This window comes from Selaginella moellendorffii, unplaced genomic scaffold, assembly GCF_000143415.4.
Source record: "Selaginella moellendorffii unplaced genomic scaffold, v1.0 SELMOscaffold_53, whole genome shotgun sequence".
NCBI classification, from domain to species: Eukaryota; Viridiplantae; Streptophyta; class Lycopodiopsida; order Selaginellales; family Selaginellaceae; genus Selaginella; species Selaginella moellendorffii.
In genome coordinates, this window is record NW_003314314.1 from 886,256 (window position 1) to 914,200 (window position 27,945).

A 27,945-nucleotide genomic window follows, 5' to 3' on the forward strand; every position below is an offset into this window, starting at 1 on the left:
CCTAAGCATAATATAGTTGTTATAATTTTTTTTATAATAAAAGAAAAACCTACATTTAATTAACGTTATCAACTCAGTAAAGGAGAAGGGATTTAGTGTTTGGTCAACTCTACTCTCTCCCCTCTAAAGTCAGAAGTTTTGGCTATGGCGCTGGAGTCTTCCAAGATCACAGTGACCAACATTTGCTTGGTTTCTCCAAGTTACAGCCCGGAGAATGTCGATCTCTTGGAGAGGAAGAAGCAAATGCGTCTCTGTGCTGCATCTCATATGATTTGGTTCGTGCCTTACAGGACTCGCCTTCTCTTCTTCCGAAAGCCTCCTCCCCATCTCTCCTTCGAGGCCATTGTAGCAAATCTCAAGAGTTCTCTTGCCAAGGCGCTGGTGGAGTTTTATCCCCTGGCAGGGAGATTGCTAGTGAGTGACAGCGAGAATGGACTGCGGATGGATGTGGTTTGCAATGACAAAGGCGTGCTCTTCATCGAAGCCAGTGCTACTGGAGTTACTGTTGAGGAGCTCGCAAAGGATGAAGTGAGTGGTCATTTCGAGGGGATTCCAGCAAAACTAGTGGAAGATCTGGCACAATGTGGAGACTACGATATATCGACAATTCCATGGTCCTTCGATGCTCCTCTGTTCATCATCCAGGTACTTCAATATATATTCGCATTGATAATCAAGTCGAATCGAATGTAGGTGACAGAGCTTTCTTGTGGAGGCATTTGCATCTCCGTCAAGTTCAATCACCAGCTTTTAGATGGAGCTGGGACCTGGAACTTTGTCAAGTCATTGGCCGAGGTCTGTTGTGGTAAATCTATGTCACTCAAGCCCGTGGTCGTGGAAACTCCACCATGCATTGCAGTCTCGGACGATCATCCCACAGATTTTGAGCTTCCAGCAGGGTTTGGAAGGGCCTGCAACGCGGATTTACTGAAATTAAGCACCAAGTCAACATCGCAGTCCGCGGAGTATGACATGAAGTGCTTTGCATTCAAGAAGGAGATGATCCAAAAGATGAAGCTCGAGAATCCAGGGTTCAGCTCGTTCCAGCTTCTCACGAGTTTCATATGGTCCAGAGTTAACGCTGCGAGAGATCTCAAGGATGACGAAACCACTACTCTTGTGTTTGCAGCAAACTGTAGAGGACGGATCAAGACTGTGCCGAAGGGATTCGTAGGAATGGCCGTGGTGTATGATCACGTTTCCACCAAAGTCTCGAGCCTACGAGCTCAGGGAAATGAGCTGAGAAATGGGGCGGATCTTCTCAAGAAAAAGATCGGTGATTTGCTCACGGAGGAAGGCGCGGGTCTCTACTCAAAGGCTGTGAGCAGTGGCGACAGGGGCTTCACAGCTTTTCCTCAATCTAAGATGGAAACAGCATTGATCGTTGGAAGTTCGTTCTACTTCCCGGTTTTCGAGGACTTTGGATTTGGAAAGCCGGTTGGAATGACGCTGGTTCGTCCTTCTGATGATAGCAAGCTATACTATTTCCCAGGGAAGGAGGAAGGTGATGTGGTAGCTTATATTGGGCTCACAAGTCACGCGATGAGAAAGCTTAGTTTTCCACAGGTTTGAAACAATATAAAGTTGTCTCTTTGCCCTTCACCGCGGGACGGCATGGAGATCGAGGCGAGGATCTTCGAGACAGATGTTTCTGATGGTACTGTGATTGTTGACATGCACGGAAGCTCCAGATAATGGGTCGGGCCATCTTGGCTTTTGGCTGGATCAAGGAATGTTGTCTCCTTGACTGCTATGTTCTCAGAATTTGCCGGAATGGGCATTACAGAGACGCTCTCTCGAGCTCTGGAGCTCCTCCATGGATTTGGAGGGAGTCAAGTCAAATGGCTTGCCATTTTTTTTTTTCCTGGAAGCCTGCGCCGGTCCCGGGAATAGAATCTGCTGTAAAATTTTCCACTCCCGAAATCGAGGGAATGGAGCTTATGCGCTGGGGAAATGCGGTCACGTTGCGCGATGATGGCGGCGTATGCCCAAAACGGACAGCACAGGGAAGCGCTCCGAGTCTTTAGCGAGCTCGACACGATGCTGGATCGCGAGCGTCTTGGAGGCGTCCTCAAGTTTGGCCAGGCTAGAATCTCGGATCCTTGCTAGTGGAATTCGCGTGAGCGTGATCGTGGTCGTCATCACTTACAGAAAGTGTGGAGCTCTCAGCCTCGCGAGATCCACGTTCAATGGCCTGTGCTGGAACACGATGATCTCCGCCAACTTGCAGCACAGCAACGCCAGGAAGTGCTCAAGCTCTTCAACGAGCTCAAACAAGCCGGGACTTTGAGCGAGCACTTGGGGGGCTGCATGATCGATCTGCTGGGACGAGCTGGGGGATTTGAAGAGGCTGAGAGAGTGGTTGCTCCATGAAACGCAATGTCCCCTCCTGATCATGAATGTCGTCTCTCAATCACCAAGTCCTGGATAAAACCAGGGCATGGCATTTCGTAGTTCGATATAAGCTGCGGCAAATCCCCGTCACTTGTGGTCGTGGAAACTCCCCTGGACAACGAGCAGAGCTGGAGATTTAGCTCCCGCCGATTTTTCATGCGGTGGAAGATTAGAACTTGTTCACACTATCAACGCTATGAAAAGCTTCTCGTTTGCTTCTCGTTTGCCCAGGAGTGAGATTCCACGGCAAAGAGATGGAAGACCCCGTTCTTCTCAGTCAAGTGCTGTGAAAGCTCTCCAACGCTGGAAACTATGACTCTCAGTTGGAGATGTACGCCTTCTCATGACATGAGAAGGAGTTGCCACCTCATAGATCCACGTTGGCTGGAGTTGAGTAGATCAGAGCCACATTGTCCACACGACGCTTCCGCTGTGTTTTGACACTCTCGAGACTGTCATGTTCAGGACGGCCTCCATGGACATGCAAGCCACCTCTATATGAGCCATGACTACAGCGCTCTAGGCTCGCCTCTGTCCCACCGTCATAGGTCTTCTAGATCCTTTTGGGTATGTCCTTGAGAGCGTTCCTGGCTGAAAGATCCAGCTCTCTCTCCTCGCCACCCAGGCACTGGCGATAGCTTCGAAGGTAGTAAACGCAGCTGCGATTGCAAGAGCAGTCATCGTCACCGAAGCAGTAGTGGACACTCTCCTCTCGAGGTGCTGTTTGGACTGAGAAAATGAGGAAGATCGCCATCGAGATCTTCATCTTCGCCATTCCTGGTGGAAACCTTAAGCGAGAGCACGAAACTCTCGAAGTTCACACTGCCTGGTCCTTAGAAACTCTCGAATCGAAATGAAAGAACAAACACTCTTTACTTTTATGGTGTATCCACCACATCCAAGCACCGAGAACCTTTCACGTGTCCCAGCGATTCACTACTCTTCCAGCAGTGTAATCGTCTTCCAGCTCAAGCAGACACATGACAGGTGCTGCAAGAAGACAAAAGAAAACGATGTGTCACACTATAATCTTCTATGCTAGCTCCACGTTGTTCCTGAGTGCCTCCGATAAGTTTGCGATGGATAGAGCACCGTAGCTCTGCTGCTGCTAATCCATTCCCTGCATATTTGGAGGCAGGTTCGAAAAGAGAAGATAAGCTGAAGCTTGAGATTGCTAACCACTAGCCCCACTTATTGCATTAAGTTGCAATAAAATGGCTTCAATTGATATTTGTAACTAAATTTAAGACACAATAGTTTTATATTAGAAAATTATAAATTCTTATTTACGTAATTTATAATAGTTATAAACAAAAATTTTTTTTTGTAGTTTTGACCAGAAAATATGTAATTGTTATGTTTAGTTCTTATTTATGACTCCAAAAAACAAAGTTATAAACATAGTGGTAAAGATGGGAATTTAAGTCATTATTTATGATGATATTTAAAAATAAATAGTTTTCTATTCTAATTTATTGCCAATCTTTGATTTTGGAGTTACATTTTTTCCTATTTTAGAAGCTTAAAGGTGCTCTTGATAAATATTATCTAGGTTGTGGTGAATGAATGTAAGTATATTTTATTTATGTCAGTTTGATTACTTTATATTATTTGTTGTTTCATATTTGCTAGCTTTTCTTATAAGAGAATGCATACAATCACCCACAGCAATGGAATTTACGAGGAACTCATCAATATTCAGGATTTCTTTTATAAAACGTTCATGGTAATGGATTTAAATGAAAATTTTCCTTTAGTTTATCTCATTTGTCATTACTCTATGTTATAAAAAATGGATACAACCACCTTCTTTATTTTCTTAAGCCAAGCCCAATCTTTAACCCATTTAGGGTATAATACTCTTAATGCTTTTCGCAACTCTAAGTTTTCCTCCAAGAAAAATTTATAAGATAGGTAAAACCCTAAAATCACCAGGGAGAAAACTAAAGGCGTAGGATATACTCTACATTTAATTAATGTTTTGGTTACCAACTTTGTCCTTCCATTCGTCTTGAAAATACTTGATAAAAGGTACTTCATTTTGAAAATCCACCTCAAAATGTTCAATAAGTTGTTTAATCTCAACTCACATAATATTATCATCATGAAAAGTTGCATGAATTGAATGATACATAATATTTCCAAAACGTTTCCATATTTCCATCTTAATATCCCAAGATTTCACTTTACGAATAATATATTTGAGCCAATTCCTTCTTACATGCCAAATACATAATAGAATTTGACAATCAAATGTAGCTCTATATAGAGGAAAACAATTAAATTATTTCATATCAAATTAATTACCTTATAACATTAATCTTTGTTTCAGCATCATCAATCATTATTGCCCGTAGTTTCCAATTTGGCATATGTTCTCAAACTTATTTTTTAAAAGTTATTATCCAATTCTTCATATGTTCTCCTTTCTCACTAGAAGTTAAAACCCATGCAATTGGAATACCATTTCTATGATAATCAAAAGTAAGCATGGTGTATAATGGGAACTATAAATTATTAAGTATTAATCACTTAAAACTGAATGAAAATTTTACCTTGTAGCGATTAATTCCAAAAGTTGCGTCAAGACTCAATAGATTATTATTTGAAAAGTCCACCATCTTTTGTAGTTGCCAAGTTGTTTGGATCCCAATAATAAAACAATCTTTACCTCGATCACCTCTTGATAGAAAAATACTTTCTCAGGATTTGTGTTCTTCCAAATATGTACACTCTATGCGTCATTCTTATGTAATCGATAAGTTGAAAGTGAATACTTCCTATGCAAATTGTTGATATCCTGCATAGTTAGAAAATCATCTCGATGAGAAGGTTCACCAGCTAACTTGTTCCTTTCCACAATCTGTATATGCTCATTATAAATCTGATTTGCTATGAAATCCTGCTAAATCATATGAATCACCCAATGTCAAATATCTGTTGAAAGCTTTTGAGGAAATAATGACTTTCCTCCAGTCAGATCAAGTTGACCATGACAAGGAACCCCATTTTTATCACAATGCTCTCTATGATAATATATAATCTGCACATAATCAAGCCATTTGTAAAACTGTTTGACCAAAAAATTGCAAAGGCAGCCCCGCTTATTAGAACTTTGACTTGGTCTACTTCCAAGTCCTGACTTTGGTGTAGATTTAGCAATCATAATAGAGGATGTTTCACGAGCATCTTGTTTTCCATATTCACACCAATACCTGTATCAAGAAGTTAGTAATTATATTTTGTTAAAAAAATATACCTAATTAATGATAAAAAGTTTGTATTTTTGGGTTATTTCAAATCTTTAGGATCACGATTTTTGTTAGAAAATTGCCAAAAATCCATTCCATCACCCCTTCTCCTCTCACCATCGAGAAACTTGTTCACATCCTTTTGTAATATATACACTATAGTTTCATTTGATTTAGACAAATTCCAATCTAAATCATCTGCACAAAAATAATCCCTTTCATGGAATTTTTGCACCTCATCAAGCCATGGGGGATTTTAAATGATTTTCTTGAATCAATATGAAATTAAATTGATTGCTTACCTTTGGAAATTGCTGTGCTGCTGCCATGCTTGATCATAAAAGAAACAGAAACGTTTTTAGGTCAATTATGGAGCAACCATCCGGCGTGAATGGGTGGACCAGGGCGCGCTAATTGAAATTTGGCTTGGGGCTGTGGCCACGTGGAAGTAATTTTAGGGCGCACGCTGGGCGCGGGCGGACGTGCGGGGGCGGGTGGGAGTGCGGGCGGGAGCCGTGAGGGCGAGCGGGCGGGCGGGAGCCGCGGGCGGGAGTGTGCAGCGGCGACGGACGGGAGAGGGAGTGCGCTGGAGATAAAACAAAAAAGAGGGCTGATGCCACGTCATCGCCAGGTAAGCGGAGAGAGAGAGAGTGAATCAGGATGGTGTTTAACGGGAGGCTGATTTGGTTCGTGCCTTACAGGACTCGCCTTCTCTTCTTCCGAAAGCCTCCTCCCCATCTCTCCTTCGAGGCCATTGTAGCAAATCTCAAGAGTTCTCTTGCCAAGGCGCTGGTGGAGTTTTATCCCCTGGCAGGGAGATTGCTTGTGAGTGACAGCGAGAATGGACTGCGGATGGATGTGGTTTGCAATGACAAAGGCGTGCTCTTCATTGAAGCTAGTGCTACTGGAGTTACTGTTGAGGAGCTCGCAAAGGATGAAGTGAGTGGTCATTTCGAGGGGATTCCAGCAAAACTAGTGGAAGATCTGGCACAATGTGGAGACTACGATATATCGACAATTCCATGGTCCTTCGATGCTCCTCTGTTCATCATCCAGGTACTTCAATATATATCCGCATTGATAATCAAGTCGAATCGTATGTAGGTGACAGAGCTTTCTTGTGGAGGCATTTGCATCTCCGTCAAGTTCAATCACCAGCTTTTAGATGGAGCTGGGACCTGGAACTTTGTCAAGTCATGGGCCGAGGTCTGTTGTGGTAAATCTATGTCACTCAAGCCCGTGGTCGTGGAAACTCCACCATGCATTGCAGTCTCGGACGATCATCCCACAGATTTTGAGCTTCCAGCAGGGTTTGGAAGGGCCTGCAACGCGGATTTACTGAAATTAAGCACCAAGTCAACATCGCAGTCCGCGGAGTATGACATGAAGTGCTTTGCATTCAAGAAGGAGATGATCCAAAAGATGAAGCTCGAGAATCCAGGGTTCAGCTCGTTCCAGCTTCTCACGAGTTTCATATGGTCCAGAGTTAACGCTGCGAGAGATCTCAAGGATGACGAAACCACTACTCTTGTGTTTGCAGCAAACTGTAGAGGACGGATCAAGACTGTGCCGAAGGGATTCGTAGGAATGGCCGTGGTGTATGATCACGTTTCCACCAAAGTCTCGAGCCTACGAGCTCAGGGAAATGAGCTGAGAAATGGGGCGGATCTTCTCAAGAAAAAGATCGGTGATTTGCTCACGGAGGAAGGCGCGGGTCTCTACTCAAAGGCTGTGAGCAGTGGCGACAGGGGCTTCACAGCTTTTCCTCAATCTAAGATGGAAACAGCATTGATCGTTGGAAGTTCGTTCTACTTCCCGGTTTTCGAGGACTTTGGATTTGGAAAGCCGGTTGGAATGACGCTGGTTCGTCCTTCTGATGATAGCAAGCTATACTATTTCCCAGGGAAGGAGGAAGGTGATGTGGTAGCTTATATTGGGCTCACAAGTCACGCGATGAGAAAGCTTAGTTTTCCACAGGTTTGAAACAATATAAAGTTGTCTCTTTGCCCTTCACCGCGGGACGGCATGGAGATCGAGGCGAGGATCTTCGAGACAGATGTTTCTGATGGTACTGTGATTGTTGACATGCACGGGAAGCTCCAGATAATGGGTCGGGCCATCTCGGCTTTTGGCTGGATCAAGGAATGTTGTCTCCTTGACTGCTATGTTCTCAGAATTTGCCCGGAATGGGCATTACAGAGACGCTCTCTCGAGCTCTCGAGCTCCTCCATGGATTTGGAGGGAGTCAAGCCAAATGGCTTGCCATTTTTTTTTTCCCTGGAAGCCTGCGCCGGTCCCGGGAATAGAATCTGCTGTAAAATTTTCCACTCCCGAAATCGAGGGAATGGAGCTTATGCGCTGGGGAAATGCGGTCACGTTGCGCGATGATGGCGGCGTATGCCCAAAACGGACAGCACAGGGAAGCGCTCCGAGTCTTTAGCGAGCTCGACACGATGCTGGATCGCGAGCGTCTTGAAGGCGTCCTCAAGTTTGGCCATGGCTAGAATCTCGGATCCTTGCTAGTGGAATTCGCGTGAGCGTGATCGTGGTCGTCATCACTTACAGAAAGTGTGGAGCTCTCAGCCTCGCGAGATCCACGTTCAATGGCCTGTGCTGGAACACGATGATCTCCGCCAACTTGCAGCACAGCAACGCCAGGAAGTGCTCAAGCTCTTCAACGAGCTCAAACAAGCCGGGACTTTGAGCGAGCACTTGGGGGGCTGCATGATCGATCTGCTGGGACGAGCTGGGGGATTTGAAGAGGCTGAGAGAGTGGTTGCTCCATGAAACGCAATGTCCCCTCCTGATCATGAATGTCGTCTCTCAATCACCAAGTCCTGGATAAAACCAGGGCATGGCATTTCGTAGTTCGATATAAGCTGCGGCAAATCCCCGTCACTTGTGGTCGTGGAAACTCCCCTGGACAACGAGCAGAGCTGGAGATTTAGCTCCCGCCGATTTTTCATGCGGTGGAAGATTAGAACTTGTTCACACTATCAACGCCATGAAAAGCTTCTCGTTTGCTTCTCGTTTGCCCAGGAGTGAGATTCCACGGCAAAGAGATGGAAGACCCCGTTCTTCTCAGTCAAGTGCTGTGAAAGCTCTCCAACGCTGGAAACTATGACTCTCAGTTGGAGATGTACGCTTTCTCATGACATGAGAAGGAGTTGCCACCTCATAGATCCACGTTGGCTGGAGTTGAGTAGATCAGAGCCACATTGTCCACGCTATGTTTTGACACTCTTGAGACTGTCATGTTCAGGACGGCCTCCATGGACATGCAAGCCACCTCTATATGAGCCATGACTACAGCGCTCTAGGCTCGCCTCTGTCCCACCGTCATAGATTTTGTTTTAGTGCAGACAGGGTGTGACTGGCGGAGTCTTCTAGATCCTTTTGGGTATGTCCTTGAGAGCGTTCCTGGCTGAAAGATCCAGCTCTCTCTCCTCGCCACCAAGGCACTGGCGATAGCTTCGAAGGTAGTAAACGCAGCTGCGATTGCAAGAGCATGTAGGAATAATGATGAACACGACAAGTAAAACGATTCATATCAGAAGCAGTCCGAATTGTGATCAGATCTCTGGTGATTTCCGATTTGATTGAAGTTGTATATATATACAGCCATATATGAATCAATGGGTGGGTTGAAGTGAAATCCATTCTTCTTGCTCCGCTTTTCTTTCATGGTATCAGAGCTCAGTTTCTGAACTCTTTCTTCTCCTTTCTTTGTGCCTCACATCATGAGCTGCAGCAAAGTTGGATTGATCTTGCTTCAGGGAGTCACTGCCTTTGATGGGAGGAGAGGGTTCAACACCTGGTCTGAGAAAATGATGCGCATGCTGCAGATGGAAGAACTCTGGGAAATCGTTTCACCACCGACAATCGCTGCAGATGCTCGTATGCGGCAAGCCCCTGCTGCATTGGGAGCTTCAACTTCGGTGGAAGGAGAAGTCGTGGATGAAGAGGCAATTCGTGCCTTTGTTGCAGCAGCTTGACAACAGCTTGATCCAGGGGAACAAGCTGCGCTGGAGAAGAAGGAATCTCGAGCAAAAGGATTGATTCTTTCTAAGCTTGCAGATGCCCTTATGATGCGTTTGCGTCATAAGAGTGCTTGTGAGATCTGGGCTCATCTCCACAACAAGTATGCTGTTCTTTCCCTCTCCAAGATCAGCACGGTCGAGACTTGCATTCATGAGACCCATTTTCATCCAGGCGAGAACTTTGAAGAGTTCCTCGCCAAGATGCAAGATTTGTGGATGGAGCTTGAAGGCAGTCCAGCGGCGTTCAACGAAAGCAAGAAAGTTCTGGCACTTTGCGAGGCCATGCAAGATTCTTCTTTTAGTTCTTGCATCCCACACATATCATCGAGGCAGAGGAGGCCGCGGAAGAGGAGGACAAGGCAGAGGTTGCGGGTTTAGGGGAAATCCGCAGCAGCAGCAGAATTCAGGGAATTCTGGTAAAGAAGCAGTAGTTCGGGATTGTTTTGTGGGCAAGAACAAACAGGAATGCTGGACCTGTGGGATGCCAGGACACTACTCCAAGGATTGCCTAGTTGCAGCTTGGCTGCAACGCATGAACATAGGGCTCGCAGCAAATGCTCAGGAAGGGGAAACACGGGAACTTGCGGCATCATCTGAGGTAGCAGTTCCAAACGTTTTTGAAAAACTGACCATTGATTCAGGTTCAGAGAGACACCTGATGCAAAGCGGGTCGAACTTTGTGCAGTTGCGTACTGCAAAAGGGAAGTGCATTCGTGTGGGAGATAGAAGCATTTTACCTATTTGCACAACTGGGGATGTGCGAGTTCCACTGGGAAGAAAGTCTTTGCTCTTGAAGAATGCATAGTATGTTCCAAAGATAGTGAAGAATCTGATTTTTGTAGCCAAGCTTACGGATGAAGGTCTGGATGTGAATTTCTCCAAACATCAATGTCAAGTTCTTGCAAATGGTCGTCCATTACTGCATTTTCCCATATGTGGTAACTTGTTTGAGAAGGAGATAGCTTTTGGAGAAAAATCAAACGCGAGATATGCATGACTGCAGATAGTTCTCTCTGGCATTCTCGATTTGCACATGCCAATCCCCCTCTCATCAGGTGTATGCAGAAGCATGAGCTTGTGGATGGCTTCAACGACCACGTTCTTCAAAGTTCAGCAAAATGTCACACTTGCATTCTTGGCAAGCAAACCCGTTGTACTTTCAAACCTGCTGTGATCAGAAGCACTCGTCCCTTGCAGCTCATTCACTCAGATGTTTGTGGACCCATGCAACTGTTTGCTCAGAATGGCACGAAGTATTTTGTGACGCTTACAGATGATTTCTCAAGACACACGGACGTCTTCTTCTTCATCACAAAGATGAAGTCTTCAGCAAATTCAAGCAATTCGTAGCAGAAGCCGAAGTGAAAACTGGTCAGAGGGTTGGCTGTTTACATATTGATTCAGGAGGTGAATATGTCAAGCAGTTCTGTGCTAAATGAGGAATTCTTCATCAGTGCTCTTGCTCTTATACCCCTCAACAGAATGGAGTCTCTGAGTGCAAGAACAAGACAATCATGAATGCAATTCAGTGCTTCCTTCAAGAATCAGGACTACCAAAATTCCTCTGGGCTGAAGCAGTCGGATTAGCTGTGCACATTCAAAACCTTCTCCCTCATTCTCGCAATCCCAACAAGATCCCAGAAGAGCTTTGGACTAGTCAAAGACAATCAGTGGTGCATCTCAAGTGTTTTGGTTGTTTAAGCTTTGCAAAAAGGGTGGATGAGCATCTCGATAAGTTGGAGAGCAGAAGCAAGCTGGCCTTTCTTGTTGGATACGATTCCAATTCAAAAGGATATTGCATATACTAGCCTGGTAATCATCAAATTTCTGTAAGCATGTAAGCTCCTAAGTTTAGACTTCTTGGGAGGTCACCCAGCCCAATACTATTCAAACCCAAAGACGCTTAACCCCAAATATCCCAAGACCCTTAACCGATTGGAAAAGGGGGTGCACTCTTATTCATGAGCCCTTTCCCTCTATATTTGAACCCTTATGGATCGTCTCTCGAGTTGTTCCCTTTGGTTGTTTACAAAGCACTGATGTTCATTTTGATGAATGAACACTCTACAAAGATCATGTTCAAGAAGAAGGAAGCTCAAATCAAAATATGAACTAGACTCCGGAAGAATGGAGTTGGGATGGTGTTGAAGACGATGATGAAGATGACGATGATTTAACAATCATCTATCCCTCATCTCCTTTAGCAGACGATTCTCCAACAACAGTCTCTGGATCTTTTCTTCTTGAAGAACAAGGCAATGCTGCTCATTGTGCATGAACTGGAGAAGTCGACAGGCTCACACGTGATCTACCATTCAATGTGGAGAACTATGGGTGGACATCATCTGGACGATCAAGCAGAGTACCTCATCCCAAGCAATAGTCTTTTGCAGCAATAGAAATAGCTTCTAAACCAGTCAACTTTGAGCAAGCCATTCAAGCTCCTGATGCAAATAAGTGGATTTCAGCAATGCAAGATGAGTTGAATTCTCTTGATGAGAACCAGACTTATGACTTGGTGGAAGCTCCTGAAGGATGTGAAGTTGTTGGATCATGCTGGGTGTTCAAGCTTCATAGAAATCCTGATGGATCGGTACAGCGTTATAAAGCAAGACTTGTTGCTCAAGGATATTCACAAGTTCCTGGAGTGGATTTTGATGAGACGTTCTCACCAATTGTGAAGTAGACAAGTATTAGAATGCTTCTGGCTTTTTCAGCGGAGTTTGATTTGTGTGCACATCACATGGACGTAAAAACAGCCTTCCTTAATGGGAACTTGAAGGAAGAGATATTTATGCGGCAACCCCCAGGCTTTGAGCTTTTTGGATCACGGTGCTCCGAACTAGTCTGCAAGCTTCGCAAGGCTCTTTATGGCCTTAAGCAGGCTTCCCATCAGTGGTATGAATGTTTGGATTCTTTTCTTATGGATCTCGGTATGTAGAGGTTGAACAGCAATGGAAATCTATATCTTCTTCAGCAGGGTGATCACTTTGTTGTGATAGCAGTTTATGTGGACGACTGTTTGATTGTCAGCAACAATGACACTGTTTTGAAGGATGTGAAGATCAAGCTTATGGACAAGTTTGTGATGAAGGACTTAGGAGTTGTGCGGCAGCTATTAGGGATGGAAGTTGACAGGGATGAAGCAGATAGGACAATCACCCTCACATAGTGCCAATATGTGAAGAAGCTTCTCAACCAGTTCAACATGACAAGTTGCAAATCCGTGGCTACACCAGTCATCACTAGCATTAAGTTCACAAGCAAGATGGATGATTTATTTGACTAGCACTCAGTCTACCGATCGCTTGTTGGAGGACTACTCTACCTCACCAACATGACTCGCCCCAACATCTCCTTTGCCGTTGGTCTCCTCAGCCGATACATGCAATCTCCGAGTTGTTATCATTGGCAAATGGCAAAGAGAGTTTTGAGGTATTTGAAAGGAACGGTTGCGCATGGACTGGTTTACAAATGCTCAGGTCAGTCCAAACTTGTTCTTCAAGTTTACTGCGATGCAGATTGGGCTGGCAACTTGGATACACAATATTCAACCTCCGGAATTTGCTACATAATTGCTAGTGCTCCGGTTTCATGGGGAAGCAAGAAGCAAACGACGGTTGCTCTTTTCAGTGCAGAAGCAGAGTACATAGCTGCCAGTACAGCAGCAAGGGAGATCATCTGGCTTTGTCGATGACTTGGAGAACTCAATCAACAGCTATCAAATGCGACCATTCTGCATTGCGACAACAAAAGTGCAATCGCCATGTCAAAGAATCCTGTGTTTCATGCTTGTACGAAACATATAGACGGGCAGCATCACTTCATTCGTGAACATGTAGCAGCTGGAGATCTTCACCTGGAATACGTTCCTTCATAGTATCAGTTGGCAGACCTTCTAACCAAGCCACTTTCGGAGCTCACATTCATCAAGCTGAGGAATCAACTTGGAGTATCAAGCACCCTCAGCTTGAAGGGGGAGTGTAGGAATAATGATAAACACGACAAGCAAGACGATTCATATCAGAAGTAGTCCAAATTGTGATCAGATCTCTGGTGATTTCCAATTTGATTGAAGTTGTATATATATACAGCCATATATGAATCAATGCGTGGGTTGAAGTGAAATCCATTGTTCTTGCTCCACTTTTCTTTCAGAGCAGTCATCATCACTGAAGCAGTAGTGGACACTCTCCTCTCGAGGTGCTGTTTGGACTGAGAAAATGAGGAAGATCGCCATCAAGATCTTCATCTTTGCCATTCCTGGTGGAAACCTTAAGCGGGAGCACGAAACTCTCGAAGTTCACACTGCCTGGTCCTTAGAAACTCTCGAATCGAAATGAAAGAAGAAACACTCTTTACTTTTATGGTGTATCCACCACATCCAAGCACCGAGAACCTTTCACGTGTCCCAGCGATTCACTACTCTTCCAGCAGTGTAATCGTCTTCCAGCTCAAGCAGACACATGACAGGTGCTGCAAGAAGACAAAAGAAAACGATGTGTCACACTATAATCTTCTATGCTAGCTCCACGTTGTTCCTGAGTGCCTCCGATAAGTTTGCGATGGATAGAGCACCGTAGCTCTGCTGCTGCTAATCCATTCCCTGCATATTTGGAGGCAGGTTCGAAAACAGAAGATAAGCTGAAGCTTGAGATTGCTAACAATTGATATTTGTAACTAAATTTAAGACACAATAGTTTTATATTAGAAAATTATAAATTCTTATTTAAGTAATTTATAATAGTTATAAACAAAAAAAATTGTAGTTTTGACCAGAAAATATGTAATTGTTATGTTTAGTTCTTATTTATGACTAAATTTTAAGTCCAAAAAGAAAAGTTATAAACATAGTGGTAAAGATGGGAATTTAAGTCATTATTTATGATGATATTTAAAAATAAACAGTTTTCTATTCTAATTTATTACCAATATGTCTTAATGCTTGTCTTTGATTTTGGAGTTACATTTTTTTCTATTTTAGAAGCTTAAAGGTGCTCTTGATAAATACTATCTAGGTCGTGGTGAATGAATGCAAGTATTTTTTTTTTATGTCAATTTTATTACTTTATATTATTTGTTGTTTCATATTTGCTAGCTTTCCTTATAAGAGAATGCATACAATCACCCACAGCAATGGAATTTACAAGGAACTCATCAATCTTCAGCATTTCCTTTATAAAACGTTCATGGTAATGGATTTAAATGAAAGTTTTCCTTTGGTTTCTCTCATTTGTCATTACTCTGTGTTATCAAAAATGGATATAACCACCTTTTTTATTTTCCTAAGCCAAGCCCAACTTTTTATAATACTCTTAATGCTTCTCGCAACTCCAAATTTTCCTCCAAGAATAATTTATAAGATAAGTAAAACCCTAAAATCACCAGGGAAAAACTAAAGGCATAGGATATACTCTACATTTAACTAATGTTTCCTTATCACCTTGATTAAGTTTGGTCGAGCCTTCTCTCTCTCCTCTAAAGTCAGAAGTTTTGGCTATGGCGCTGGAGTCTTCCAGGATCACAGTGGCGAACATTTGCTTGGTTTCTCCAAGTTACAGCCCGGAGAATGTCAATCTGTTGGAGAGGAAGAAGCAAATGCGTCTCGGTGCTGCTTCTCATATGATTTGGTTCGTGCCTTACAGGACTCGCCTTCTCTTCTTCCGAAAGCCTCCTCCCCATCTCTCCTTCGAGGCCATTGTAGCAAATCTCAAGAGTTCTCTTGCCAAGGCGCTGGTGGAGTTTTATCCCCTGGCAGGGAGATTGCTTGTGAGTGACAGCGAGAATGGACTGCGGATGGATGTGGTTTGCAATGACAAAGGCGTGCTCTTCATTGAAGCCAGTGCTACTGGAGTTACTGTTGAGGAGCTCGCAAAGGATGAAGTGAGTGGTCATTTTGAGGGGATTCCAGCAAAACTAGTGGAAGATCTGGCACAATGTGGAGACTACGATATATTAACAATTCCATGGTCCTTCGATGCTCCTCTGTTCATCATCCAGGTACTTCAATATATATTCGCATTGATAATCAAGTCGAATCGAATGTAGGTGACAGAGCTTTCTTGTGGAGGCATTTGCATCTCCGTCAAGTTCAATCACCAGCTTTTAGATGGAGCTGGGACCTGGAACTTTGTCAAGTCATGGGCCGAGGTCTGTTGTGGTAAATCTATGTCACTCAAGCCCGTGGTCGTGGAAACTCCACCATGCATTGCGGTCTCGGACGATCATCCCACAGATTTTGAGCTTCCAGCAGGGTTTGAAAGGATCTGCAACGCGGATTTACTGAAATTAAGCACCAAGTCAACATCGCAGTCCGCGGAGTATGACATGAAGTGCTTTGCATTCAAGAAGGAGAAGATCCAAAAGATGAAGCTCGAGAATCCAGGGTTTAGCTCGTTCCAGCTTCTCACGAGTTTCATATGGTCCAGAGTTAACGCTGCGAGAGATCTCAAGGATGACGAAACCACTACTGTTGTATTCGCGGCGAACTGTAGAGGACGGATCAAGACTGTGCCGAAGGGATTCGTAGGAATGGCCGCGGTGTATGATCACGTTTCCACCAAAGTCTCGAGCCTACGAGCTCAGGGAAATGAGCTGAGAAACGGGGCGGATCTTCTCAAGAAAAAGATTGGTGATTTGCTCACGGAGGAAGGCGTGGGTCTCTACTCAAAGGTTGTGAGCAGTGGCGACAGGGGCTTCACAGCGCTTCCTCAATCTAAGACGGAAACAGCATTGATCCTTGGAAGTTCGTTCTACTTCCCGGTTTTCGAGGACTTTGGATTTGGAAAGCCGGTTGGAATGACGCTGGTTCATCCTTCTGAGGATGGCAGGCTATACTATTTCCCAGGGAAGGAGGAAGGTGATGTGGTAGCATATATTGGGCTCACAAGTCACGCGATGAGAAAGCTTAGTTTTCCACAGGTTTGAAACAATATAAAGTTCTCTTTGCCCCTCACCGCGGGACGGCATGGAAATCAAGGCGAGGATCTTCGAGACAGATGTTTCTGATGGTACCGTTATTGTTGACATGCACGGGAAGCTCCAGATAATGGATCTGGCCACCGCGGCTTTTGGCTGGATCAAAGAGAGGAATGCTGTCTCCTTGACTGCTATGTTCCCAGAATTTGCCCGGAATGGTTATTACAGAGACGCTCTCGAGTTCCTCCATGGATTTGGAGGGAGGCAAGCCAAATGGCGTGACATTTATTGTCTTTCTGGAAGCCTGCGCCGGTCTCGGGGATAGAATCTGCCGTAAAATTCTTCACTCCCGAAACCGAGGGAATGAAGCTTGATTTCTTCGTCAGAAATGGTGGTCTCGGCTTATGCGCTGGATGCTTATGCGGGCGACAGCACAGGGAGTCTTTTGGGAGCTCGACCTCGAAAAACACGAGCGCCTTCGAGACGTCCTCAAGTTTGACCATGGCTAGAAGCCTCCACTCTCGGATCCTTGCCAGTGGAACGCGTGAGCGTGATCGTGGTCGTGACCACTTACAGAAACTCTCAGCCTCGCGAGATCCACGTTCAATGGCCTGTGCTGGAACACGATGATCTCCGCCTACGTGCAGCACGGCAACGCCAGGAAGGGCTCAAGCTCTTCAACGAGCTCAAGCAAGCCGGGGAGCGGCCAAACAGCATCACTTTGAGCGGCTGCATGATCGATCTGCTGGGAGGAGCTGAGGGATTGGAGGAGGCTGAGAGAGAGGCTGCTCCATGAAACGCAATGTCCTCTCCTGATCATGAACGTCGTCTCTGTGAACTTCAATCACCAAGTCCTGGATAAAACCAGGGCATGGCATTTCGTAGTTCGATATAAGCTGCGGCAAATCCCCGTCACTTGAGCAGGTGGTTGTGGAAACTCCCCTGGACAACGAGCAGAGCTGGAGATTTAGCTCCCGCCGATTTTTCATGCGGTGGAAGATTAGACTTTGTTCACAACTTCTCACTATCAACGCCATGAAAGGCTTCTCGTTTGCAAAGCAGGCGATTGGGTTGCCAAGGAGTGAGATTCCAGAGCTCCTCACGGCAAAGAGATGGAAGACCCCGTGTTCTTCGCGGTCAACTGCTGTGAAAGCTGGAAACTATGACTCTTAGTACGCTTTCTCATGACATGAAGAGTTGCCACCTCATAGATCCACGTTGGCTAAAGTTGACGAAGAACTAGAAGGCAACGATATATCAGAGCCACATTGTCCACACGACGCTTCCGCTATGTTTTGACACTTTCGAGACTGTCATGTTCAGGACGGCCTCCAAGCTACCTCTGCGTGACGACAAAAAATTACCCCACCTGGAGAAGCTGCTGCAAGATGGTGAACCGATGAAGACTCGTGTCTCTCCACGTGGACTAGCCACGTGGCACAGGGCCACTCTCAACAAACTCGTCCACGCTTCGGCAGCCTCGCAGCATATCAATACTACGTCGCTGCGGGGGCAGCGATCGATTGTCATAGTCCGAGTCCGACCCCAAGCGCGTCTGGAGCACTACCATCGTCATCGGTAAGTTCCACAAGCTCTTTCTCGTTCAGTTCCTGCTCGTACCGCTGCTCCTCATCTCGGCTCCCGGAATTGTCCTGAGCACCACCACCACCGCTGGAAAGCACATCGGTGTCAATCGGCTGTGCTTCGTCCTCTCCAGCAGCAGCCACCTCGGAGAATCTAGACAAGGGCGGCGCCGCATCAGATTTCCTGCCGTCGTCAAGGTCCCAAACAATGGGAGAGTACTTCCCCATCGTCGCCCTCTACGTCCCTGTAATCCGTGGCAATGTAGGCCCTGAGTCCATTAGCTCGCTCGGGCTCGGTCCACTCACGAGCCCTAAACCACAGAGAAGTAAAATATTTACCCTTTGTTGGTCTAATCATTATTGCATTTTATGTTTCTCGATTCTTTATGAGGAAAGATCGATTTGAAGGTACTTAAAACGTTTTCTTCCATCGCTAAACCCTAGAAACCTCAAGCAATATAAAAAAAAGCCCTTTAATGGATATGGTCTAAAGAATTCCAGAAAGATCTTTTCGTTTCTTAGTACCACACTTGATGATTTCACGTGAAACGAATATACTCGCTTTTCTTTGCTTCTTTGTTTTGCGTATCCCCGTTCTTCGTCGCGGATGTTCTATACCGAAAAAAAAGCAAGAAAACCACAAGAGAATCAACTCAATAACATTGACGTGTTACAAGCCAGCACTTCCAAGAAATGTACCTCCCACGTCGCTGCCATGAAAGCCAGTCCCCCGTCCCACAGAAGAACTCTAAACAAATCCCTCCACCAAAAAGCTGTCTAGCCCGCTGTGGATGAGCTCGAAACCATCCAAACAAAGCGACCGTGCCTGAATCCGGTGCCGCTGCACGTTTTCGCGCACGGTGCTGGGGCTCCATCCTCATCCGGCTGCATGATCAAGTTTGTCTCTCCGAATCTTGGTTTAATCCTCTTTTCTTTTCTTTTTTTATTTCTTCCGGCAAGATGGAAGAGCCTGTTGGCAACGGCGACCCAACGCCGTGGATGTGATATCCCTGTGGGTCTTCTTTCTTGGAAGATCTTGTGAGCTTTCTAGTTACATGTAATTATATAGGAAGCGCATTTTTTGGAACTAAAATCCATTCAAGATCGAGAATTTGAGAGCATGTAACTAAATCGTTGTTATTGTAAAATTCTAGACTCGGAGACGCTCCGAGTGAGAGAACGAGCTGCTGCTTGGCATTCTTCTCCTCGCAAGCTACCTGGCCTGTGCTCAAGCATCGGACGACATACGAAACTCGTAGCTTGTCTAACGCTACAAAAACAATTACCTTTAAAGCAAAATTTTAAAAAAAAACATTTGGCATGATTGATGCCACTTTGTACGACGTGCACCGTAGGGTTGCGTTGCTATCAGAGTTGGCATCTGATTTCATGTTTAAAGTCAAGCAGCATGCCAAGCCACTGACTCATCTTTGCTAACCACTTCCAAATTGTCATTTGGATGTTGATTCATCAACGACATTTGTTGTAATTTCTGAGGGTATTCCATTGGAAGTTATGGGGGAGCCAAAGCAGGCCCGGATAGATGACTACAAGGATTTGAGAAGCATTTTCTCTGAGATGTGGAGCCATGGGGTGTCGAGTGTGAGGGAGCTGAAGGAACAGAGATACAGAGCAGCAAAATTCAATTTAAGAGACTTCAAAGGGTTGCGCGAGCTGCTGCTGCAGGAGGACAACAGTCTAGAGCACGTAATCATGAGGGAGAAGGGCTACCACAAAGTGGGGGGGTTTCTAGAAGCAGCTGTGTCCAAGCTGAGCAGCCTTGCCATTTATGGAGACAAATTTCGCGAGGGGGTGTTTCGCAGCTTGGATGAAGCTATTGCTGCTGTCAAGCACAAGGGGATGCCAATCAAGCTCAAGACGCTTCTTCTATGTTACTGTGACGTAGATTTAGATGCTTTAGCAGGATCAACACTTCCAAAGTATTTAGAACGTCTGGAGCTTTATAATTGCCATTGCTCGCCCAACCTGGAGAAGCTGCTGCAAGATCCAGCCTGCAAGATCTGGGAGCTGTCCCTGGATAAGAATGAATACTTGACCCCTGCCCTCTTCCAGCCTCGAACAAGTCTACAGAAGCTTACGCTGGTCGACATCCCAAATGATCAGGCGCTACTCAGCCAAATCTGTGGATCAATAGAGGGCCTTGGAATTTCAAATGAGCCCAACCCTGCGCAGATCTCCCTGCTGGAAGATTGCATAAACAACAATGCCAAGTCCAAGCTCTGGTTCCTGGAGTTCACATCATTCCATTTCTCTTTATCTATCGTGCAGCTCGTGGGCCAGCTGCTGAAGAGCCCATATTGCAAGCTTGAAAGTCTCTCCTTGTTACCTGGGGTGAGTTGTTGTTTCAACATTGATATTGACACCGATTTTCTTAAGCAGAAGGAAAGCCTCTCCTCACCTAGTCATCAAGATGCGATTCTCAGCAATTTGGAGGCCAACTACAGCAGCCGGATCCAGAGACTGCGCATTGGCGGGGAATGGGCTTCCATACTGTTGGAGGACAGATGGTTGAAGGTGAAGTACCGGAATGCTCTATTTCAGAAGAGCCCCGTTCTTGCACAAAGCGCTCTAGAAAACCCTCCAGTCACACCATCAACTGCCAAGCTGTTCATGTGCGGCCACACTGCCTCGGGCAAGACCACCATCTCCACCAATCTGGTCCGCCCCTATGCAGCCCTCTGGCAGTGTGTGAAGCCGCCATGTCAGGATCATGCATCAACAGTGGGAATTGAGAGGAGGACTCTCAGATTTGGAGAGAGGAAGAAACTCCTGATTTACGATCTGGGAGGCCAGGAGGTCTACCACGCTTTTCATCACTATTTCCTCAGGGGCAGCGACAAAGATCTCTTCATGGTGGTGTGCAAGGTTGGAGGTCGTGGAGGTAAGATGAAAACAGAGCTCCAATACTGGCTTCGCTTCATAGCGGCCCACCAAACTGCAGCACCAGCTAGGAAACCCACCATTTTCTTAGTACTCAACATCTTTGTTCGTCATGACCGTTTCTTGGTAGAAGCTCGAGCAGCTGCGACGTCACTGTTACTCAAGTATAAGGACAGGCTAGACTTTGTTCAGGGCCAACGTGGTGATCACTATTTCGAGTTAAATGGGTTGAATGCTCGTCAGGTACAGGAGGAACTGAAGCCCAGGCTGGCGATAGCAGTGGGCGAAATGATAAATGAGGTTCCCGTGATTCCCTGGACTTGTGATGAGGTTATCAGAGGGCGGGCTTCATCCTCACCATGGTATCATATCCACACACGGGCACAAACAATTGTCCAGCAGAGGGTGGTCGACCTACATGAGATGTCGAAGGCTTGGTTCCAGGGGGAGAAAGAAGATGAGGCACTTGCTGCACAATACACATTCATCTGCCTACATGACATGGGAGAAGCTGTCTACTTTGGGGCAGATGACACATATCAAAACACGGATCCAAACGACAAGGAAGCTGCATTGATTGTCAACAATGCTGTTCTAGACATGCCATGGTTTCTCCATACAGTGTTAGGAATTTTCATTCCTAAGCAAGACAGAAACGATACGATGAAGTGGGGGGAACCCAAGTGGTCTACTGAGGAAGCAGTAGAAGCTCTCAGAACACATGGAGAGACTTCAGAGGGCAACATCTATTTCTTGCTCAAGCTGCTCTGTGAGATGGGGGTTTTGATTCCTGATGGCATGAGGAGCTGGGACATAAGGTGGTCAGAGCCACGAAATCGGCCAGAACACCTCATTGTGCCTGCATTATTGCGTGATGAGTTCACTGGGTGGATTGAAAGGGAGCAAACATATGATTGTTGGGGTCGGAGATTGCAAGCAGACGACACTATCAAGGGCTTCGTTCTTCTCCCATCAGGTAATTATGCTCTTGACTGCTGGGATTGAGATTAAACATTGATGTCTGTATGTTTGTTGGTTGCAAGCAGGAGTTTTTGCAGTTATTCAAGCCAAGGTGAAGGAGATGTGTGACAGATGGGGCCATGGAAGTAAGCTTGGTGCTGGTTGGGTTTCCTTCCAAGAGGATCTCATTCAAGTTCTGGTGACTATTGGTGGGGATTATAAGCATTGGACAGATCGGCAATGGGTGGATATTATGTTGATGGTGCCCAAGGAGGAAAAGAGGGGACTCAAAGGGGAGCAGTTCATGAATGAGATACGGATTGTGTAGTCAAGGAAACTAACAGGGCCTGTCCTTTCATCAAGCTTGAAGAGCATGTTCTGAATCCAGGGAAGGTAAGACAATTTGGAAAAGCATCAGGACAACAGAGGTCATGCGATGAAAACAACAAGAGCTCTTGGGCATTGCAAGAGGTTAAACAGATGGTAGCTAGGGAGGGCTTTGATTATCACTTTACCTGGGGTTTTGGTGACTCCACAAGTGCCTTGGAACTCTTAATGCCAAGTGAAGTCAACGAGATCATTCAGCCACATAAGCGTTCTGTTGAAGAGGTTGTCACAGAATACAACCAGCACATAGTGCCAGTGTATCAAAGCCAGCAGCAACAGCTTGTGCAGGTCGAGATCCCAAAGTTTGAAAGTGATGACATGAGTAACCTTGCCAACTTTTGCTATCAATTACACAAGCATCAAATGCAGGGGATGCAGATATATATGGAGGACTTTAAGGTCTCCATAACAGATATCAAAAAATCTTTACAGAAGCTTCAAAAGGGCCTGAAGGACACAGAAAACGTATTGATCAAGAGCTGCTCATCACTGTTGGAATCCATTAAGCTGGAGTGTCCAAAACTCCCACACCTTACAATGGAGTCAAATCTGTCGCTAAAATATTCAACTGATTGGGAAACGAGCAAATATTAGCTACTTATGTGAGCATCCAAGCGGCTGTCACCCAGTTGATTTGAAGAAGTACCCAGGAGTACCAATCACTATCCCAAATCAATGGTTCAAAAAGTATAGCAACATCTTCGTCCCAGCCATCACAATGTGTTTCACCCTTGCAAAGCTTGGTAAAGTGGCATTGCCTGAGGGAGGGGAGCTGGTCAGCACCTTGATTGAGCTTAGTGCAAATGGCTTGAAGGCTACAATCGACTCTTGCTTTGAAGGTGATCTCAATAACAGGTTGCAACCTGCATCAGAAGATGACATTGTGGAGTTGTTTGAGTATGTGAAAAAGAATTCACCTGAACGATATGGTGAGGACCGAATCTTGATGATGAAGAAGTGCTTTGGACTCATCAAAAGTCCAAGTGGCTGGGTTTGTGAAGATCACTATTATTGAAGAAGAAGGGCACAGGCTTAGTAAAACTACTAAAATGAAGAAGCGGTGAAGTGAAGGAATTGAAAAAAAATAAAAGAAAGCAGCGGTTATCCACTTAATATATTGTATGTCGAAAGCTCATCTGCTGTCCAGGGAACTTAGAGATCAAACCTTAAGACCTCTCTCCACACCATCGGACACTCCAAAGTTTCCACAAAGCAACGGTGCAACGCAGGAGTCCTACGATTCAGCCCCTGGGCACGCATGAGCGCACCATGTAAGTAAAAAATTCTCATTGAAAATTCTAGACTAGGGAAAGAGCTTTCTCAGTGTGCTGCTGTTTGGCCATTCTTCTCCTCCAGCCTCCTGGCCTGTGCTCCAGGATCAGACGAGGATCCTTATGCGTACGGAGCTCCTCTTTGTCCAGAGGGGTGATCCAGGCCGGGAACATGTTCGTGTTGGGTCATGTTTCCTCGTGTCGTCCACTTCCAGCTCAACGTTGGGAAGGAGGAAGCTGTGGGGATCGCCACGTTTAACAGCCAGAATCCGGGGACTTCGAGGTTGCAAAGGCGGTCTTTGCTTCCAGGGCGGACGTGAGCGACGATGTAATTACCAAGGCGTTCCAAGTCTCGGATCCCGAGCTTGTGAGCGAGCCCAGGAAACTCATCAAGTAGACTTAAAGGAACTTTCCTTCTTAGGAGTGATCTTAGATATGATTGTCTGGAAACAAAAACATTCACAAACAGAAGTACCTGTGTTAAAACGCTCTCACCTAAGCAGCAAAGCTTGCTTCAGGATTGGAAGCTGGGCCGTGTTGCAAACAACGAATAAAATATGCAGAATCTTTCAAGGCTACCTTTGCTTTAGCACAGACGTAGAAGCCACGGCCAAGATTGGGACCAGCCTTCGTAACTGTTCTCACGACACAAGGCTCACCGTGTCCCTTGCACAATGGAAGATTTCGCTCTGCCCATGCACTGCGACCTCTGTGCAGCTCATCTTGTCAGAAGATTCATGCCTTTGATAGCAAAACCCTGTCAATCTGCTTTGTGACAGCCTCTGTAATTTCCTGCAGCCCGTTTCCTGTGTAAAAGCGGGCTTGGAAACATTTTGGCTTGTATCAGGCTCGGTGTTAGCTGTTGTTCTCTCGTTGAGCTTTCTGAAAATGGAAACTACACCAGTCAGCACGAGGGGTTGTCAGAAACGTCCTTCGCTATAAGAAGTTACTCACTGATACTTTGCTGACGACCGCAAAGCTCAGGCATAAATAGAGCAGCCAGTTGTGGAGCTTCATGTGGTGGAATGGAAGGTAATGCTTAAGCTGCAGAATAGCAGGAGCGTGATCTGAACCATCCAGTTTCAAGCTTCTTCCACCACTCCATCTGCCATGGAGAAACATCAACACTGGCAACAACTAGTCTGTCTTTTTGCGTACCTCGGAAGGGTGTCCAGCTTTGCACGCTTAAACTCGAGAAGAATGTCACAACCACCACTTCCTTGACATCCACGATCAATGGATGGTGAAACGAGAGAAGAACGTTGATTTCCCGTAGAGAAGTCATGGGGAATCCTTCTCTCTCGTGGACCATCTTCACTCTCTTGAGCGCCACAATCTCTCCACTCTGCAGCATATCAAGACTACGTAGCTGCGGGGGGTCCGACCCCGAGCGCGTCTGGAGCACTACCATCGTCGTTGCTAAGTTCCACAAGCTCTTTCTCGTTCAGTTCCTGCTCGTACCGCTGCTCCTCATCTCGGCTCCCGGAATTGTCCTGAGCACCACCACCACCACCGCTGCAAAGCACATCGGTGTCAATCGGCTGTGTTTCATCCTCTCCAGCAGCAGCCGCCTCGGAGAAGCTAGACAAGGGCGACGCCGCATCAGATTTCCTGCCGTCGTCAAGGTCCCAGACAATGGGAGAGTACTTCCCCATCGTCGCCCTCTACGTCCCTGGAATCCGTGGCAATGTAGGCCCTGAGTCCATTAGCTCGCTCGGGCGGGAGCATGAGAGCTAGCGCATTTGGAGCTTACCGGCGAGCGCCATTCGCTCCACTCCAGAGCCACGAGCCCTAAAACACAGAGAAAACATTATTTCTCGATTCTTTGGGAAAGAAAGTTCTCGTCTATCGACGACGAGGATTTGAAGGTACTTAAAACGTTTTCTTCCATCGGGTGAGCCATCACTAAACCCTAGAAACCCTCTAAACCTCGAGCAATATAAAAAAAAGCCCTTTAATGGATATGGTCTAAAGAATTTCCAGAAAGATCTTTTCGTTTCTCCTACGGCATAGTACCACACTCGATGATTTCACGTGAAACGAATATACTCTCTTTGCTTTGTTTTGCGTATCCCCGTTCTTCGTCGCGGATGTTCTAAACCGAAAAAAAAGAAAGAAAACCACGAGAGAATCAAGTCAATAACATTGACGTGTTCTCTTCCAGGAAATGTACCTCCCAAGTCGCTGCCATGAAAGCCAGTCCCCCGTACCGCAAAAAAACTCTAAGCAAATCCCTCCACCAAAAAGCTGTCTAGCCCGCTGTGGATGAGCTCGAAACCATCCAAACAAAGCGACCGCGCCTGAATCCGGTGCCGCCGCACGGCGCTGGGGTTCCATCCTCATCCGACTGCATGATCAGGTTTGTCTCTCCGGATCTTGCTTTAATCCTCTTTTCTTTTCTTTTCTTTTTTCTTTCTTCTGGCAAGATGGAAGAACCTGTTGGCAACAGCGACCAACGCCGTGGATGTGATAACATTCGACTATCCCTGTGGGTCTTCTTTCTTATTATTTTTCTTCTTTCTTGGAAGATCTTGTTAGTTTTCTAGTTAAATGACATACTCTGTTTCCCCTAAATCATTTTATCCATGTAAATATATAGGAGGCGCATTTTTGCGGACTAAAATCCATTCAAGATCGAGAATTTGAGAGCATGTAATTAAATCGTTGTTATTGTAAAATTCTAGACTCGGAGACGCTCCGAGTGAGAGAACGAGCTGCTGCTTGGCATTCTTACCTGGCCTGTGCTCAACCATCGGACGACATACGAAACTTGTACAGCTTGTCTAACGCGTGTGCTTTGCTAATTGCCTACAAAAACAATTACCTTTACAAAGCAAAAGCAAAAGAAAAAGAAAAAGATTTGGCATGATTGATGCCACTTTGTACAACGTGCACCGTAGGTCAGAGTTGGCATCTGATTTCATGTTTAAAGCCAAGCAACATGCCAAGCCTCTGACTCATCTTTGCTAGCCACTTCCAAGTTGTCATTTGGATGTTGATTCATCAACGACATTTGTTGTAATTTCTGAGGGTATTCCATTGGAAGTTATGGGGGAGCCAAAGCAGGCCCGGATAGATGATTACGAGGATTTGCCAAGCATTCGCTTGGAGATGTGCAACCATGAGGTGTTGACTGTGGAGCTGAAGGAACAGAGATATAGAGCAGCAAAATTCGCTTCAGAAAACATCAAAGGCTTGCGCGAGCTGCTGCTGCAGGTGGACAACACTCTGGAGCACGTAATCCTGTGTAGCAATGGCTACCACAAAGTGGAGGGGTTTCTAGAAGCAGCTGTGTCCAAGCTAAGCAGCCTTGGCCTTTTCTGGAGAAAAATTTGGCGCGTGGCTGAGTCGCAGATTGGATCATGAAGTGATTCTCAGCTTGGATGATGCTATTGCTGCTGCCAAGCACAAGCGGATGCCAATCAAGCTCAAGACGCTTTTTCTATATCACTGTGACGTAGATTTAAATGCTTTAGCAGGATCAATCAACACTTCGAAAGTATTTAGAACGTCTGGAGCTTTATAATTGCCCTTGCTCGCCCAACCTGGAGAAGCTGCTGCAAGATCCAGCCTGCAAGATCTGGGAGCTGTCCCTCACTAAGAATGAATACTTGACCCCTGCCCTCTTCCAGCCTCGAACAAGTCTACGGAAGCTAACGCTGGACAACATCCCAAATGATCAGGCGCTACTCAGCCAAATCTGCGGATCAATAGAAGGCCTTGGAGTTTAGCCATGAGGAGATCTCCCTGCTGGCAGATTGCATAAACAACAATGCCAAGTCCAAGCTCTGGTTCCTGACATTTGGATTTATCTTTCGCGCAGCTCGTGGGCCAGCTGCTGAAGAGCCCATATTGCAAGCTTGAAAGTTTCTCCTTGTTACCTGGGGTAAAGGTGAGTGGTTTTTTCAACATGCTCGTCTTGATATTGACACTGATTTTCTTAAGCAGAATGAAAGCCTCTCCCCGCGTGAGTACCAGGAGTATCAAGATGCGATTCTCAGCAGTTTGAACAACAGAGACCTCATGATTACTTGGTAGTTCGTTCTACTTCGAGGACTTTGGATTTGGAAAGCCGGTTGGAATGACGCTGGTTCGTCCTTCTGAGGATAGCAGGCTATACTATTTCCCAGGGAAGGAGGAAGGTGATGTGGTAGCATATGTTGGGCTCACAAGTCACGCGATGAGAAAGCTTAGTTTTCCACAGGTTTGAAACAATATAAAGTTGTCTCTTTGCCCTTCA

General features: G+C 45.7%; 5 protein-coding genes across 8 annotated transcripts; all 5 read left to right on the top strand.

The window, feature by feature from the left end:
• Nucleotides 1-113: 113 nt before the first annotated feature.
• On the top strand, nt 114-27,945 carry LOC9636223 (fatty alcohol:caffeoyl-CoA acyltransferase). Of its 3 annotated transcripts, XM_024687486.1 has the most exons (4): nt 114-275; nt 6,332-6,701; nt 6,750-7,472; nt 27,760-27,945. In XM_024687486.1, exons 1-4 carry the CDS (start codon nt 145-147, stop codon nt 27,913-27,915), a joined length of 1,380 nt encoding a protein of 459 aa, XP_024543254.1. In that variant the 5' UTR covers nt 114-144; the 3' UTR covers nt 27,916-27,945. The 3 variants fall into 3 exon arrangements, with proteins under 3 accessions (XP_024543254.1, XP_024543253.1, XP_024543252.1); XM_024687485.1 differs by lacking the exon at nt 27,760-27,945 and having other exon boundaries at nt 6,750-7,658; XM_024687484.1 differs by lacking the exons at nt 6,332-6,701; nt 6,750-7,472; nt 27,760-27,945 and adding an exon at nt 694-3,273 and having other exon boundaries at nt 114-645.
• LOC112350733 lies at nt 8,772-10,591 on the top strand. The gene is made up of 2 exons (XM_024687489.1): nt 8,772-10,283; nt 10,327-10,591. Exons 1-2 carry the CDS (start codon nt 9,789-9,791, stop codon nt 10,342-10,344), a joined length of 513 nt encoding a protein of 170 aa, XP_024543257.1. The 5' UTR covers nt 8,772-9,788; the 3' UTR covers nt 10,345-10,591.
• On the top strand, nt 15,160-16,659 carry LOC9636224 (fatty alcohol:caffeoyl-CoA acyltransferase). Its single transcript, XM_024687488.1, has 2 exons — nt 15,160-15,685; nt 15,734-16,659. Exons 1-2 carry the CDS (start codon nt 15,185-15,187, stop codon nt 16,610-16,612), a joined length of 1,380 nt encoding a protein of 459 aa, XP_024543256.1. The 5' UTR covers nt 15,160-15,184; the 3' UTR covers nt 16,613-16,659.
• Nucleotides 19,631-23,599, top strand: LOC9636225. Of its 2 annotated transcripts, XM_024687483.1 has the most exons (3): nt 19,632-20,538; nt 20,587-22,063; nt 22,134-23,599. In XM_024687483.1, exons 1-3 carry the CDS (start codon nt 19,702-19,704, stop codon nt 22,373-22,375), a joined length of 2,556 nt encoding a protein of 851 aa, XP_024543251.1. In that variant the 5' UTR covers nt 19,632-19,701; the 3' UTR covers nt 22,376-23,599. The 2 variants fall into 2 exon arrangements, with proteins under 2 accessions (XP_024543250.1, XP_024543251.1); XM_024687482.1 differs by having other exon boundaries at nt 19,631-22,063.
• Nucleotides 23,692-24,476, top strand: LOC112350734. The gene is made up of 2 exons (XM_024687490.1): nt 23,692-23,705; nt 23,791-24,476. Exons 1-2 carry the CDS (start codon nt 23,693-23,695, stop codon nt 24,450-24,452), a joined length of 675 nt encoding a protein of 224 aa, XP_024543258.1. The 5' UTR covers nt 23,692; the 3' UTR covers nt 24,453-24,476.

Coding starts and splice junctions, on each gene's coding strand:
- LOC9636225 (XM_024687482.1), top strand. CDS start 19,702: ATGGGGGAGCCAAAGCAGGCCCGGATAGATGACTACAAGGATTTGAGA. Junction 22,064..22,133: donor CTTCGTTCTTCTCCCATCAG/GTAATTATGCTC, acceptor GGTTGCAAGCAG/GAGTTTTTGCAGTTATTCAA.
- LOC9636223 (XM_024687486.1), top strand. CDS start 145: ATGGCGCTGGAGTCTTCCAAGATCACAGTGACCAACATTTGCTTGGTT. Junction 276..6,331: donor GCTGCATCTCATATGATTTG/GTTCGTGCCTTA, acceptor GAGGCTGATTTG/GTTCGTGCCTTACAGGACTC. Junction 7,473..27,759: donor TCTACTTCCCGGTTTTCGAG/GACTTTGGATTT, acceptor TTCTACTTCGAG/GACTTTGGATTTGGAAAGCC.
- LOC9636224 (XM_024687488.1), top strand. CDS start 15,185: ATGGCGCTGGAGTCTTCCAGGATCACAGTGGCGAACATTTGCTTGGTT. Junction 15,686..15,733: donor CTCCTCTGTTCATCATCCAG/GTACTTCAATAT, acceptor AATCGAATGTAG/GTGACAGAGCTTTCTTGTGG.
- LOC112350733 (XM_024687489.1), top strand. CDS start 9,789: ATGCTGTTCTTTCCCTCTCCAAGATCAGCACGGTCGAGACTTGCATTC.